Genomic DNA, 17,450 nt, shown 5'->3' on the forward strand with positions numbered 1-17,450 from the left:
TTCCTGGTTATTATTCTTTTTCTGGTTTTTAAAAAGAGATTGCATTATAGTTCTAGCATCATCAATAGATCTTATTTCATGTCTTTTTTTCTTAAACCAAAAGATCAGCCCCTCCAGGAGCAGCCAACGATACACAATACTCATTTTCCTAAGATGTGTAGTCAAAAAGAAATAATTTTTTCGCAATCTCAAAATTTTCGAGGGTATTTCTTTAAATACATGTAGGGTTTGGCCATCAATGATTAGAGATGACTCATTGCATTTTTTCAAGAGTAGATCTCTGGAATATTTTCTTAGGAAAATCATAATTACATCTCTGGGAACCTTCTTTTGTTTAGCTATCGCGAAGTTCAATCTAAATATGCGATCAATCCCAAAAGAAAACAGGTGCGCATCACATTGTAAAAAGTTAGCCAATTTGGGTATAAAAGATTCCATTAAGTCTTCGTCATCTGTTTCTTTTAATCCTCTAATTTTTACAGATTTTTCCCTAGCTTTGCATTCCCATTTTAGGCTCTCATCAATTTGGTATCTTTGAGTAGAACTTATTTCAGATATTTTTTCCTCTTGTAATTTATAATTTTGTTCAACTAAGTCCAACTTAGATTTAATTTTGGCGAGTTCTGCAACAGATTTGTCCATTGAATTCCTCATATTTTTAAAATCAGATCTTAACTCAGCACGGATTTCAGATTTAAATGTGGTCATTTCAGTTGATAAAGATGTAACTTTTTCACCTAAGTCCAGTATCATTTTCTTAAGTTCATCCATCATTGTTAAATTATTAGAGTTTTCTTCTCCTGGATATTGAGAGTGTTCTAATGATGGTCTCCTTACGTGTAGAGGGGCTGGTGGTTTTGCAGTTTGGCTTTTCTTTTTAGCATCCATCAAAAATTCCTTTAAGCAGAGATCTATTATTGTTCAAGGTAAATGTTACAAGGTACTAAAAAAGCAGAAACAGAGTATCCTTCTCGAATTAAAGTATTACAGTATATCATCAAATAATTTAAATAGTCTTAGAAGTGATAAGCTGCAACAAGAAAGACCGAGGTGAAAGGCACACAGCTGCTAGAATTCAGTTTAACTGCTGCTCACCCTCAGCTGAGTGTTATGTACACAGGAGAGCTTGTCTCTGTCTTTACCAATCTTTTTAAGTCTCTTATCCAAGGCTACAGGAAAGGAATAAATATTTCCCCAGTTTGTGTGGAATATGAAGAGGAAATAAGGAACCTCTTGATAAGATGAGCCATTAGAAGGTATTTTCAAAGTTACAGAGCAATCATTTAAGTTCTAGAAATTAATTCATCCTATTATTTTTTTTCTAGTTCTTGAAAGGCTGAGATGGTAATTACCAACAAAATGCCCCTGAAGCCTCTTCCATCTTCACTTATCTTCATATAATAAGCCTTTTTAACCACAAGCTTTAGTTTAAATTGCAGGCGAGTCTTTGCGTTTAAAACGCAGCTGGGACGCAGCCGCGGTAACTTCTCTTGGGGACCCCCGGCAATAGGAGGGGAGCTCTGCTGGTCTGGGCTCTCAGTCCTTCTGCGCCTGGGGGTATCTTGGTAGGGTTCCGTCTGACTTTCCCTTCCCCGGGAAAGATTTGGCTGACCGGCTGTCAACCCCGTCACCGCGTCCCGCAGAATGTTGCCTTGAGCACAGCCTCAAAGCACGTCCATTTGCTCCGCCTCACAACCAGGAAGTCTGCCTTTCCCACATTTTTGGTCGCATATCACATTTTAAAGAGATCTTGGGGTGAAAGCTTACCCAAATTTATGTGTAGAATTTTGATCCTAATAATTATATTGACTTATGATGGATGTTGGATTTTTTCATAGGAACCAGCAACACTTACTCTTTTGGCTGTGCTGTTATGTTTTCTGTAGGGGGACAGCACAATTTGGCTACTATGGCCATTGGCAAGCAAGGGGAGCTTGCCCAGTAGTTTGATAATGAGGAAATTGTATCTTATTCATTCTTTCAACCAGTTGGGGGCCCACACTGCAAGCTAACCTTTTAATATTTTTTAAAATGTCATTTAATATTGTTTTTAATTGGTTTTACATTTTTATTGTAAAATCTTTCAAACAATTTTATCTGTGAGAAAAATGGCATAGAAATGAAATAAATAATTAATTAATTTGAAAAGTAGTGAGGACATGTAGGCATGCAGATCCTCTTTTTCCCAGTTAAGCCCTGCAACCTGTTTTCTTCTCTTATTTATCTTATTTCCTGCTTATAAAATATCAGTCCAGTGGAAACTGATGGTTACAATATTAGCAGGGATTTAAAGCCAGAACAGACCAACAGCTTCAGGATGGCTGAGGGGCATGGTGTTTACATGCACCACATCCTCAAGTCGCCCAGAAGTCATGCTGGCGATTTCACGCTGGGGGTTTAGAGGCCACTCGTCCCAGAGCCAGCAAAAAACTGGCTCTAGAGGCAAAGGGATGGCTTTTTTTCTACCCCAAATAGAAGTATATTTTTCCACTCCTATTCGTACCGGAAGCTGGCTCGATTGGGGCTGTATGTCTGTTTGCTGTGGCCCCAATCCAGCCTTAAATGGTGCATCTCCAAGCTGGGGCCGTCTGTTTCAGATCCATCATTTAGCTCACTGAATTCAGCACATTGAATAAAATCTCCTTTAAAGTCAGGACTAATATCTGGAGTGGATTCACCACCTCACTAACCTCAGTGCCCCTACCTCCTCTGTGCAGATCACAATGGTATCTGCTATGGCCAGTTATCACCAGGCAGGTTCCAGAAAACCTTTCTCCATCTTGCAGTATCTTGGGTCTCTACTTCCCCCGAAGAAGGGCTTCAGAAAGGATAATCATCAATGCAATGGAGTCATAACATTTGGGGTCTTTTCCAGTTTTGATTCCTCCAACTGAATCCTGAACCGAGAACAGGAAATGTCTTTGCATGGAACTCACTTTTTATTATGCTTGATTTGGTTCAGCGGCCTGGCTGCCTGCCCACAAAGGAAAGCCTGTTAAGAAAAATATCAAGCACTTTCAGTAATAGATAGACTATGATTTCATAAATAAGTAAAACACTGTATGTAATAATTCATGTTCAGAATAGTAGAGAAATCATTCAAACAGGTAATTTTGTCATGGTGATGTGTATTGATTGCTCACTATAAACATTTTAATAGACGGAAACTTTTCCCTTGATGTTCCTTTTATACGCATGCTGACTATCGGGTACTAAGAGGGAGCAGGAGAATTAACACTGTATGTTTCTCTACTCTCATCTCTTTGGCTAGGTGGGGTGCCTTACATAATGGTGAAGGACAAAGACAAAAATTTTGGGTAAGTGACTTCAGTCTTGAAAGTCCAGAGAATGTTAACCAACATTAAGAGGGGTACCTTGGCTTGTTAATTCCAGTGGAATATAAAGCTGGTTGATTCCAAAAGGTCAAACTGTGGATGTTGCTGATTCGTTCTCTCAGGATTTTATCAGACTGGCAAAAAAGACAGGAGCATAGTAGTATGTTGCTATCAATATTGCACAATAATGCAAAGAATATCACACGACATCGCGATTATCCCTTGATTAGCCCATGAATAAAGAGGCATTCTGACACCACTTTTTATTTACGGGAAAATCCCATGAATAAAAAGCATCACTAGAATGCCTCTTTATTCACAGGGTAATTGTACAATAATCACGACGTCGCATTATTACATGCTATTGACAGGAGCATACCACTATGCTCCTGACTTTTTTGCTAGTCTGATAGTCTTCAGCCTCTTATTACCCTGCCCCCCACAAAATGTTTTACAAATAATGTTGTTAACTGTAATACATTACTTCGCAGAGCATTCATAGCCCAGTACCTTTAACTGCTCCGTAACATTGCATGGAATCCCATAATCCATCATGGTTTGATTTTGTCTTAAACTGTTTTAATTTAGTTTAAACTAATTTGTTTTAACCAGTCAGATTGTTCCATAAGTTTTTTAGTTTACTTTAAATGCCTCTTTCTGTTTTAAACTGTTAGAAATTGTTTTATTGTGAATTTCCTGAGCTCCTTGGATGTCAAGTGTGATATAAATAGTATGAATTAGTTAACTGATGAATACAGATATCTCAGATATGCACTGCTAGTCAAAACCAAAGCAGGTATTTGCCCATGATACAGAGCTCTTATCTGAACAAAACATATTCTTTTTATTATTTAATTGTGAAAATGTCTTGTATAAACAGTGTGTGGTTTGACTAGATGGGAGTGAGAAAATGGGGAGAGCAATGATGTAGCATTTCACAACATCCAATATGTAATAAACAACATGGATCTGATGCATTATGAGATTTTACTTCATTTCTACCTGCTGCTTCTCACCCCCAGCCATGGACCTAGGACACAATATAAGCTTAGTCTCATTACATCTGGATTCTATTACACGGCGGGGGTGGGCGAGCGTGCTGATTTCAACTTCTTGTGTCTGGCATTGCTTATTAATATTGTAACAACCATCACCATCCCTAGTGTTTAATTAAAAACAAACAAACAATGTAGTTGCTGATCAAGTTGGTAGCATCATGTAGGACCTCAGATAGGTCATTAGAAGAAGAAAAGGCAAGTGACAATCCATTTGTCAGACAACAATACTAATCTCACTCCACCCCATCGCCTCTTCCTTCTCCTTTAAATTGCACTTGTTATTACAGTTTGGGCATTCACAGTAATACATTTTTATGCGTTCCCTCACCTTTAGATTGCTGCAAATTCCTGGGGGAATTCCTGGGGAGAAAATGGCTACTTCAGGATTTTACGTGGACAAAATGAATGTGACATTGAAAAAGTGGTCATAGCTACCAAGTGTCACCTTTAGAAGGTTTTCTTTTTCTTTAACCAGTATTATTTGTAAAACCCTTTTGTAAAAATAGAATATAAAAATGGTAACATTATGCATACTTGCTCTCTCTTTCCCTCGCTCTCTCTCTCTGGTTAGTTGCTTCAGCATCGCTGATGAGTTTATATGTTAATTAAATGGGATGTAAATCCAGCCACTCAAACTCTTTGTTCATTTTCTTTTCTTCCTGTTACTTAGATATGGGTATTTTACATATCCTTAGTCATGATTGGTACAGTCCAAAGGCAGGAGGAAAATGCAAGTTCTCATTACCCTTGTGCTTGTGTAGTTGAGATTACTCATAAAGGATGCCGGACTGGCAAAAACTTTGCTCTGGTCCAACAACTTTGCTCATGTGTTCTTGCTTGATCAGGGTAACATCGAAATTTCATTGTCATCAAAATATTCAACTTGGGTCATGCAGCCCAACATAAAGCCTGGGATTTTGTTGGAATTATTCCTACACTGATTGGATTTTTTTTGGTTTATTTTTAAAAGTCCAATTGAACACCCCGTGTCCTGGTTCATTGGAAGTGAATTCCTAGGACCAGCCATGTCTTTTTGAATCCAGGTAGGAGGAGGGTTTTTTTCTTTCTTTTTTTTAATAATACAAGGTAAAGTCCTATGTCTGGCTCCATTGCCTCCCATTCCCCTGGTACATCTGGATGGTTGCTCTGATGTTGTCTTGAATGGAGACATGGCAGAGATGTTCTCCTCCAACCTTTCTTCTCTCAAGACATGTCCAGGAAGGATAGGAACCCCCATCCACACCACACATCAAAGAGGAAAATTAAAAGATGGTTGTAAGGACCAGAAAATCCATTTGTAAGTGCAGAGACTTAAGACGAACCCACATCCCATATAGAAATTTGGTACCACTTTAACTGCCATGACTGCATCCTGGAATCTATAGTTAGATGACATGCTTCAAATTCTCTAATCCACTTTTTGGAACCACAGGATTGCATGAATTTAGCAGAATTTTTTAAGTATCTCATGAAACAATAAATTCTAAGATTCCATAGGATGATGCTATGGCAGTTAAAGTGGTATCAAGGTCCTATAATTGTATAATGTGAGTACACCATTAGTTAAACTAGTTATTATTGTGCAAAGGGATCTTTTAGCACCGTTGAGACTAACTGAAAGAGATGTGGATAGTATGAGCTTTCATAGACTTGAATTTACTTCCTCAGATGCAAGTTGTTATTATGTGCATCCAAGGGAGGTTTAACATGAGGAGAAAATGAAAAATTATACATGAAAAAATGTCTTGATAAAGAACAAAGTTTTGGCGCTACCAATAATAAAAATTATAGAGTTCTTTTGCTTAAAATATTCACATTTTAAAATCCCAGTGAATAGTACTTTATACTTATTCACAATAGCATCTCACTGTGTCAGGAAGGTGCTGGTGAAAGACCCAAACACACTGGTTTGCAAAGGTCTGCTCTTAAATTCATGGCCTTTCTAATTTTTATCAAAAGTTTCCACTCCCAACTCACCTTCCCCTCCTAGTGTGGTTGCAGGGCTCATCTAGAAGGGGGGAAAGTCTCTGGAAGAGTTGACAGCTACCATTTCTTTTTGTTTTGATTGTACTTCTATATTCAAAGGTTTGCAAACTGTTTCTTGAAATATCCCAGGGTTTTCTCATTCCATGCCTTGTGTTCTTCCTCTCCCCTTGCCCTACTGATCATGTCACATTGCAAAAACAGATTTTCACCAGTTTCCACTGGGTCTTCTGTATTATTAATTGAGGAGTTATAGAGAGGTGATAAACTGCTTCACAATACACTTGTTAAACATTAGCATCATTGTGTTTTGGTCTAAACATTTCCCTTTCACTTGCTTGTTCTAAAATAATAAAAACCAAAAGCCACATAGAGTTAGGTTTCCTCCTGGAAAATACTAGGCTAAATAATAATAATAATAATAATAATAATAATAATAATAATAATTTATTTATATCCCACCCCTTTGAGGTCAATCAGGGCAGCTAACAGCAATAAAATACAATTTAAACTGACCTGGGAAGTATTATTATCATTATTATTAAGCTTTATTTATATAGCACTGTAAAGTAGGAATAAGAAGTCCTTGGTAATGCTAGGGGTCCCCAAGAAATATGTTAGATGAAGAAAACAACATGTGGATCTTTAAAATAAAATTGATTTGTACAAGAATATAACTTCAGGTTCTTTTTTTTAATCATCTGGAGGGGCTGTGAGACATGGGTTTAAGCATGCAATTACTCTGCCTGATTCATTGAATTTTAAAGGGGGCATAGAGGATATCTTAGCATTTCATGATTCTTTCAGGCTGCCTTTTCCATCTTCTTTTTTACTACCACAACATTAAAATAAAAATAAAAATCCCACAGTCCATTAAGGAGAAAAAAATGGGATAGCTGCACAATTATTTTTTTGCTTTGTTAGTACTAGAAAAAGTCTGTCTGCCAGAGTTCTTTCTTGGTCTTACTTGTCACTTCTAATAACAGACAGATGAGAAATAACAATAAATCTCTTCCTTCTCAAACGCATATACTGTATTGCTTTGAGTCAATTCTGCAGACGTTTTTAGAATTTCCTTTAGGCATCATAGCTTAATCTTTCTCAAATAGCATTTCTGCACCATGAAGTGAAGCCAGGCATTTGCCAGTTTGAATCAGGCTTCGGAATAACTGCACGGCAGTTCAAAGTTTACTACTTTGAGCTTTTAAACTGCTTTAAGTCAAATAGATTGAAACTTTCCTCAGATGTCTTCCAATCCAAATGGCATTATGAAACTTTCTCTAATATTCATCCCAAGTGGAAACAGCAGCTTATAAAACTCATACCAAATCTTTTATTGATATATTTGAAGGCTGAATAACAAAAGGCATGAGTACAACACAAAAACTTCCACAGAAAAATCTTAGTAATTTGGAAGGCCATATCTGAAAACCCAGAAATTATTCATCATTGTTTCAATAAATGGAAAGCATATCATTAGGGCCTAGCAGTTACACACATTGTTGAGCTATTAAAAATTCATGCAAGAAAGTTTATTGTTGAAGTCTACTATTTTAAAATATATATATCAAGACATTGTTTTTCCTCCTCCTCCACCACCACCACCACCTTCTGAGTAGTTAATCCAGAGCCAGCATGATATAGTAGTGGCTTGGGTGCTGGACAAGGATTCTGGGAGACCAGGGTTCAAATCCCAACTTGGTCATGAAGACCCATTGGATGGCTTTGGATAAATTACAATCTCTCACCCTTAGAGGAACACAGTGACAAACTTCTTCTAAATAAACCTTGCTGAGAAAATCCTATGAAAACTCATTTGGATTACTGCAATGCATTCTGTGTGGGGCTGCCTTTGAAAAATGCTCAGAAATTTCAGTTGGTTCAAGCAGCTGCGGTGATTTTTAGTTGGGCTGACTAAAGGCATTACACAAAACTGTTGTTGCAACAGCTCCACTAGCTGCCAATCCATTTTCCAGCCAGAAGTCAAAGTGCTGGTGATGATCCATAAGTCTTGCATGGCTTGGGTCCAGGCTATTTTGAAGGACAGTATCTCCCCTTATGAGCCCATTAGAGTGCTAAGATCCTCTGGAAAGGCCCATCTCTCTGTCTCAAAACCTTCTCCAGCTTGTTTGGTGAGAACAAGGGAGAGAGCCTTCTCAGTGACTGCTCCCAGACTTCAGAGCCCTCTCCCTAAGGAGGCCATGATGGAACACCAACAAATAACACAGCACATAATATTAATTAAAAGAGTATATAAAACTGATGCATAGTAAAATCAATCAATGAATACCTTAAAACCCATAAATTAAAAATAATCTGGATAGACCTGCCAGAAGAGACCGGTCTTTACAGCAGCTATCCTCAAACACAACCATCTGGAACCTACCTGAATGAAAGGACCAAAACCACTGAAGGCCACTGTCTCCAATTCCCAAACTCTACAGGAATTCTAGAAAGATGCCATGGTCGATGGTACTAGCGTTGCTGAGAGGTCCAAAAGCATCAACAAGGACACACTCCCCCATCAGTGCTCAAGCAAAGGTCATCCACTAAAGCAATCATTGTGGTATCAACTCTGTGTGCTCTGAAGCCAATATGAAATGGGTCTAGAAAATCTGTAACATCTAAGGAGTTTATCGCATTAAAAAAAGCGACTTACCCCTTCCATTTTACATTCGCTTACAGGATGCATCTGGGAATTATTGCATGGAAAATGCTGCTGATGCTGCCACCCGACTGCATCCTGCCTAAATCCTGGCTCCCAGCCACTCTTAGCCCACCGTTTTTCAAAAACAGGAAGCTCTTTACTTTGCAAATTGGCTGGGAGATGGGATTGGGCAGTTGGGCAGTGGTGCTGCAGCATTTTCCATGTGATAATCCCGTAAGCGACTGTAAAAGGGAAGGGGTAAGTCACTTTTATTTTAATACAATAAACTCCTAAGATCGCCTGGAGTTGGAAGGCAACTGCCCTCTTGATCACCTTTTCCAAAATGAGATGATTTGATATTGGTGTATCATTGTTTAAGAGGTCCAGGGAGGGCATTGAAAGAAGTGGTTGCACCATTGCTTCTTTCAAATGAGATGTAAAAATTCCCTCCCTGTGAGATGTCTTGGGACAGCTCTTCTTATGAATTCACACAACACTTGCATAGTTTGTGACCTGGCCAGACACATGAACAAAAAACATAATTTCTTTTGCCAGGTCTAGTTAGACTTAGAATCTTAATGGCTTGATTAAGAATGAATGAGCTGAAGAGCACTGCCACTGAACTAACCAGATATGAGCATACTGATTCAAAGTTCAAATACAAATGAATGAATATATATATATATATATATATATAGTATTATGTACATTTTCTTTTTGGATAGATGGCACTATTTACTGGTGAACTCTGATCTCCAATATAAAATTGTAAATGAAACAAAGCAAAAATATATAGTCAATCATCTTCCTGATGTCACCGCTGAGGTGCCTTTGATGACTGTATAGAGACAAGTGTGTCTCAGTGTGTGGAAACTTATGAAATATGCATAGCAATTAATCCATATGTGGAGAGAGTAGGAAAAAGGTACTGCTGGAAACAGTAATTACAGGGATGAAATGAATAGTTGCTCTGAGAAATTTACATACAACATCTGGCATCACGGTTTTCTTTCTGAATATTCAGGTAGGCTTCTCTCATGGGAGCAGGAACACAGAAAATAACTCTGCACAGTTTTATTAAGGAAAGGGAGGAGATAGCATCTAGAAGAAAGAAGGTGAGTTAATTATCATGTTTGTATCCTTTGTTGTACCTTAAACACTTATGGTAAAGTCATTGCTAAATGTCTTCATTTAGCAATACCTTTACCATAAGGATTACACAAAAATTGCCTTAGTCAGGGCCAATTAAAGGATTTGGACTGGGCTTTAGTTTGGTTCAAACTAATGTGGATTTGATTCAACCCAATTCAAACTCCAATCTGAATCAAGATTTTGCACCTTCTATTGACTTGCACAGAGAAACCATAATTTTATAGTTTTTATTTTCCACAGAAGTACATGAATTTGAGATCTGGTAGCCAACTGGGTAGTGAGTACTGGGCCAAACTGCAGACAGGATGCCTCAGGAATTTTTGTCCTGGCCATCTTTAAAGCTTGCCTGAATGTGTTCAAAGGGTGCTAACATGCATGTTAGTTTTCTGGACTATCATCGTGTGTGAGACATATGTGTGCGCTGTTTGTTCACTAACTGTACATGTGTAACTGATACCCAGAATACTCACATATGAGAAAAAGTAAAGACAAAAAAAATATACACTCGGCCCCCGGGTTACGAAATTAATTCGTTCCGCCGCCATTTTCGTAACCCGGAAGGCTTCGTAAGGCGAAAAAGCCATAGGCGCTAATGGGGAAAAGCCGTGATTTGGTGCAAAATAGCGCCGAAAAGCACCAAAATTTTATTCGCAACCCGGAATAACCTTCGTAACCCGGAAATATTTTTTATTATTTTTTTTTTCGTAACCCGGAAATTTTGTATCGCGGCGCATTCGTATCCCGGGGTAAGAGTGTACTAAACCAATAATATAGATAGAAATCAAACTCAATCCTAACTAACCCACCCCCCCCAAACCTAGGCCCCAAATATGGGGGGAGTGCCATTGCTACTCAGAGTATTACAGTGGCCCCTTGATATGCTTTGGGGTTTGATTCCAGGCCCCCCTGTGGCTATGAGATGTTCAAGTCTCATTATATACAATGGTGTGGTTAGTAAAATGGTGTCCCTTATATAAGATGGTGAAATCAAGGTTTGATTTTTGGAAAAAAAAATTTAGCGGGATTTTCAAACCACAGATAGTTGAATCCATGGATACAGATGGCTGACTGTACTAAAACAACAAGGAGACCAACACAAAGACTTAACAAAAGAATTAACAAAAAGCTGCCTGAAGGAAGAGGCCCCTCCCTCCTCAACTGTCATCTTGGCCTCAGAGGGAGCAATCAGGCAGACCCAGCAACATCAGGGACTGCCTGAAGGAAGAGGCCCCTCCCTCCTCAACTGTCATCTTGGCCTCAGAGGGAGCCATCAGGCAGACCCAGCAACATCAGGGACTGCCTGAAGGAAGAGGCTCCTCCCTCCTAAACTGTCATCTTGGCCTCAGAGGGAGAGATCAGGCAGACCCAGCAACATCAGGGACTGCCTGAAGGAAGAGGCTCCTCCCTCCTTAACTATCATCTTGGCCTCAGAGGGAGCGATCAGGAAGACCCAGCAACATCAGGGACTGCCTGAAGGAAGAGGCCCCTCCCTCCTCAAATGTCATCTTGGCCTCAGAGGGAGCGATCAGGAAGACCCAGCAACTTCAGGGACTGCCTGAAGGAAGAGGCCCCTCCCTCCTCAATTGTCATCTTGGCCTCAGAGGGAGCGATCAGGCAGACCCAGCAACATCAGGGACTGCCTGAAGGAAGAGGCTCCTCCCTCCTCAACTGTCATCTTGGCCTCAGAGGGAGCAATCAGGAAGACCCAGCAACATCAGGGACTGCCTGAAGGAAGAGGCCCCTCCCTCCTCAATTGTCATCTTGGCCTCAGAGGGAGCGATCAGGAAGACCCAGCAACATCAGGGACTGCCTGAAGGAAGAGGCTCCTCCCTCCTTAACTGTCATCTTGGCCTCAGAGGGAGCGATCAGGAAGACCCAGCAACATCAGGGACTGCCTGAAGGAAGAGGCCCCTCCCTCCTCAATTGTCATCTTGGCCTCAGAGGGAGCCATCAGGAAGACCCAGCAACATCAGGGACTTCCTGAAGGACGAGACTTCTCCCTCCTTTAATTGTCATCTTGTATTTTGTATTATATTACAATTTTTACTGTACACCGCTATGATCATTGCGGAATAGCGGTCTATAAATAAAACATATTATTATTATTATTATTATAATGAGCATAAAAGGATGAGAATGGAGGATTGGAAAAGGATAATTGAAAGCTGGGAACTGTTGGATAAAAGAAGGAGAAACACATTCTACAATAAATACAAAACTGCCACCAAACTCCAACAAATCTCTTTCAAAAGCATTCCTGCTGCTAAAGCTAACAGATCTTACCCTCTTGGAATAGCAATCCCTATATCTGTTTGTGCTTGAAGATTAGTTAGAGTAAACTAATAACTAAATTTTAATATTGCCTGAGGACGTAAAAATCGTGGATCAGAATACCTAAGCACAGTTCAAGTGAGATCAATAGCTATGAGATCAATGGCTATTCAGGGACCGAAATGTCTTTCTTCTAGGAAAGAAGGGACAGCAAGGGAGGGAAACAACCAAATTTCATCCATCAACCAGTGAAGGAACTGCTTGCTCTTGCAGCACTCTTCCCTCCCCTTTCCTTTGATTTCAACATCTTTTGCCTAGCGCCAGTAGCCAGATAGCATACATATGTATATGGCCTTGTTCATTACATGCACTCAGAAAGACAGAAAATAATTGGATTAATATAAATTTGCTAGTATGACTAATAAAAGATCTTCTTATTTAACCATTGCTGTTGAAGGAGAGATGTGCCTTCCATTTGTAAAATAAATAACATAGAGGGGACAATTTGTTTATTGCCTGCAAAAATAATAAACATTGTTTCCACATCTGGTCATAGGTTCCAGTTTTTCTGGAGAGACTGACATCTTCAAGAACTATTTCAAGTGCCCTTGATTGTTAGAATACTTACCTGCAAACAGGTTCCCCAGGTTATATACATCATTGTGAATGTTAATTTTCAGTGTTAAAAGGAATAGCTTTGCAGCATATATCCTGAAATGTTATAAACAGACGGTGGTATGATTAGCTGAAAGGGAGACAAATATGTAAGGCCCAAACAACAGCTTAACTTCATTCCATTTCACACATTTATTTCTATTTGTGGCTTTATATATTTGTTCAGACTATCATGAAAAGAATAATGAAGCTTTTATTTAAAAAAAAAAAAAGCTTTTAAAACATTTTTAACATTTGAAAACTGAAGTATCCATCCATCCATCCATCTTGCTACATGATCCACTTGGCTAACAAGGCAACAGCTATGAAATGTTTACTGAGAATATTTTAGGACATCACCCCAAATCTCTACTCACTTTATGGCCAGACCAGGCCTACTATGAACTGTCTTACACTTTGATTTCTTGTCTGTCTTGGTGGTGATTTTTTAAAAATGAAAGCTGGGTTAGGAGCCTGTAAGAATGCCTTTCAAAATGCTTTATCAAACTGAGCATGCTGGTATCAGCCAATGTCAGCTATCTTGGGTCAATTTAAAATACAACCATGCTCTAATTTTCCACCAACTATTTACATGAATAGGCAAAGGTATGTCAGATTTCTACTGGGTTCTTACATCCACAGGAATTAGAACTGAGCATATCTATATCCATACCCAGCTGTTACATTGCCATATAGCAGAGCCAGCAAAGTGCCTGGTGCGCATTGGTGTGCAACACAACACACACCAATGCACAATAAACATCAGTGCGTGTTGTGCACTGATATACATCGTGCACTGATGTGCATCAAGCTCTCTTGCTGTTGTTCTTTTAGACACCTTTGCTATTTAGTAAAGCCATTTTAGCACTTCTGCTACATAGCTAGGTATATGTAAAGTTACGAAACACAGCAAGCCATACAGTATTCCAAAGATGGTGATTTATAAAAGGGGTGCTTCACACAGTTGCTACAGTCATCTGCTACTCAGGGCAGTTGATACGGGACAGTTCCTGTACAGCAGTGTTGGACAATTGTGGCCTCCAGAGCTGCATCTACATTGCAGAATTAATGCAGTTTGACATCACTTTAATTGCTATGGTTTCATGCTATGAAATTCTGGGATTTGTAATTTGGTGAGACATTTAGCCTTCTCTGTCAGTGAGCCACAACAAACATCAAATCCCAGATCCAACAGGATGAAGTCATAGCATTTAAATCAGTGTCAAACTGCATTAGTTCTGTAGTGTGGCAGCAACCCAAATGTTTGGGCATACAACTCTCATCAGCCCTAGCAAGCATATGCATAGCTGAAATAATGAAGATGTAACCCCAAAGCATCTGGAAATGTACTGTTGTCCACCTGTTCAATATGAGTTAATAAGGAATGCAGAGCAAGAGGGGGAAATGATTCAGACTTGAAATTTAAAACAATATAATGCCCTGGAGTAGCTTAAAAGTCCCCCCTTCCATTAAGCTTCTCCTTCATATGTAAACAGTTATAAAATATAAGTCCAAAAAGGCATGTGGAGAGAAGGGTGAAAGAGTAGTGACTTTCCTGCAAAGTATCTGAAGAATCGAGTGATATTTCACATAGAATAATAATAATAATAATAATAATAATAATAATAATAATAATTTGTATCCCGCCCCTCTGAGAACAATTGGGGCGGCTAACAAAGTAAAAAATACAAAACATATAAAATCACTGGTACCCTCCCCTCCTTAAAAAAGTATTAAATTCAATGCAATATTTAAAAAATAGAACAAACAACAACAAACAAACATACAAGTTAAAAACTGACCAAAAGGTCAACAACATCATACCAACAAGCAACCAGTGGGAGCAGCAGTATCTTTCCCAGATGTTTTTCTAAGGCCGGGTTCTCTATTCTGGGAAGGCCTGCCGGAAGAGATCCGTCTTAACAGCCTTTTTAAAGCTGTCTAAGGATGTAAGTAGACGGATCTCATCCGGCAGGCCGTTCCACAGTCTGGGGGCGATGATGGAAAATGCCCTCTGGGAGGTAGTCAAAAGCCTAGATTTTTGTGGCTGAAGTAGGCCTCTCCCAGAGGAGCGGAGTGCGCGGGGAGGATTGTAGGGGAGAAGGCGGTCCCGAAGATAGGTTGGACCCAAGCCATTTAGGGCTTTAAAGGTGATAACCAACACCTTGTACTGGGTCCGGAAGCTAATGGGCAGCCAGTGGAGGGACTTTAGAACCGGGGTAATATGGTCCCTCCTGGATGTTCCAGAAATTACTCTGGCTGCCATATTCTGTACTAGTTGCAGTTTCCGGACCAAGCACGAGGGTAGCCCCATGTAGAGTGCATTACAGAAGTCTAGACGTGAGGTTACCAGTGCGTGCACAACAGTCTCAAGATCCCTTACTTCCAGAAAAGGGCGCAGCTGGCGTATCAGCCGAAGCTGATAACAGGCGCTCCTGACTGTTGCATTTACCTGGTTCACCATCAGGAGTGACGAGTCAAGGAGCACCCCCAGACTGCGAACACAGTCCTTGACGGAGAGTGTGACCCCGTCCAGGACCGGAGGTTGCAACCCAATTCTTGGTTTCGGGGCCGCTACCGTGAGCACTTCCGTTTTGTCTGGATTCAGCCTCAATCTGTTTTTCCTCATCCAGCCCATTACTGCCCAAAGACATTCATTGAGAGAGGAGACGCCATCAGAATTCAAGGCCAACGAACGAGACATGGAGAAATAGATTTGGGTGTCATCGGCGTACTGATAACACCCAGCTCCATAACTCCGAATGATCTCACCCAGCGGCTTCATATAGATGTTAAATAACATCGGGGACATAATAGCACCCTGCGGGACTCCACAGGTGAGCTCCCTTTTACTGGAGCAACTGTCCCCGAGCATCACCCTCTGGGATCTGCCTGAGAGAAAGGAACGGAACCACTGCAATGCAGTGCCTCCAATTCCCAGCCCCCTCAGGTGATCCAAGAGGATGCCATGATCTATCATATCAAAAGCCGCTGAGAGGTCTAAAAGCACCAACAGGGTCACACTGCCCCTGTCGATGCTCAGACGCAGATCGTCAGTCAAGGCAACCATGGCAGTCTCAACCCCAAAGCCTGTCCTGAAGCCAGTTTGAAATGGGTCTAGATAATCGGTTTCATCCAAGACAGCTTGGAGTTGAAGAGCAACTGCCCTCTCGATTACCTTGCTCAAGAATGGTAGCAAAGAGACTGGCCTATGTCCAGACTTCCAGTACAGAAGTCCCATACAGATATCTGTTCCAACCAACAGGTCCAACCTCAGTCACAACATTCCCTGGGGTATACTTGGACTTGTCATTTATTTTCAGCCTGACACAACTCACAAGGATAAAGTGAAGAAGATTCAAGCCTTAAGTGCACTAGAAGAACAGCATGATATAAAAGTCACAATAAAAAAAAATAACTGCCTCAGAACAGGAGAGGAAAAAACCCTAGGTACCTATTGGTGTAGTGGTTTGAATGTGGACTACAACTCTGGAGACCAGGGTGCAATTCCTTGCATGGCCATGGAAAACCAATGGTGACCTTGGCTGAGTCACACAATCTCTGCCTCGGAAAACCCCAGGATAGGGTTGCTTTAGTGTTACCATAAGCTGGAAATGACTTGAAGGCACATGACAACAACAAACCTATTAAATGGCATCTTAAAATAAATAACCAGAGGAATTGTGTCTCAGTGGTGGTTTACATACTTTATATGCTTGAAACCACAGATTCCGTCTCTGACATTTGGAAAAGCTCTTGCCTGAAATCGTGGGAAACTGCAGTCACAACAATAAGAATGGGACAGTTAGCTTTGCATGGGACAGAAGACAGCGTGCGAGACCAACAACCGCCCATTCATGCTAATAAAGGGGACATGCAGTATATATCCAACATGCATGCACTTCCCTTTCTTAATGGAATTGCATCAAGAATGGATGTGTGTGTCATGTGATAAAGTCTAAAAGGCAGGCCTATGACTCTAACATTGACACTTTTTTCTCCTGTATAGTTTTACCATCTTTCCCTGATGAAAAGTGGAGCTTCGAAACCTTGCATGATTTATTTGGTGCATTTTAGTTAGTACAATAAAGGTATCACTGTTTTGTGGATTTTGTAGTATTTTGCTACATGGCCAACATGGCTACCTTAAATAAGTTTCCTGAACAATACTGGACCAGGTGGAGCAAGTTTCTAGTCAATATAAGGCAAATTACAATATGTTATTTTCAAATCTTTTCTTTCACTATGATGGGCTGAAATGTATCATTTCTTTATCAATAAAAACAAAGCAGGCTTTCATTTCTAGTAGCTGCATGCTAGCTGCACAAAATATGTTGGAGGCCACACAGG

General features: G+C 40.1%; 2 protein-coding genes across 2 annotated transcripts in view; both read left to right on the forward strand.

Annotated features, from left to right (window-relative positions):
• TINAG (tubulointerstitial nephritis antigen) overlaps positions 1-4,971 on the forward strand; it is a 59,176-nt gene extending 54,205 nt beyond the window's left edge. The window contains exons 10-11 of the mRNA XM_089531138.1: positions 3,272-3,317; positions 4,728-4,971. Coding sequence (XP_089387264.1) covers positions 3,272-3,317; positions 4,728-4,844 — 163 coding nt within the window. The 3' untranslated portion in view covers positions 4,845-4,971. The remainder of the gene's footprint in view (positions 1-3,271; positions 3,318-4,727) is intronic.
• A 5,094-nt stretch (positions 4,972-10,065) lies between these two features.
• Positions 10,066-17,450, forward strand: part of SACK1B (scaffolding CK1 anchoring protein B) — a 111,238-nt gene continuing 103,853 nt past the window's right edge. Inside the window, exon 1 of the mRNA XM_089528580.1 lies at positions 10,066-10,138. The gene's annotated coding sequence lies outside the window, so the exon portion shown is untranslated. The remainder of the gene's footprint in view (positions 10,139-17,450) is intronic.

This window comes from Sceloporus occidentalis, unplaced genomic scaffold (genome assembly GCF_023333645.1).
Source record: "Sceloporus occidentalis isolate IW3139 unplaced genomic scaffold, rSceOcc1.0.p SCAF_6, whole genome shotgun sequence".
Taxonomy (NCBI): Eukaryota; Metazoa; Chordata; class Lepidosauria; order Squamata; family Phrynosomatidae; genus Sceloporus; species Sceloporus occidentalis.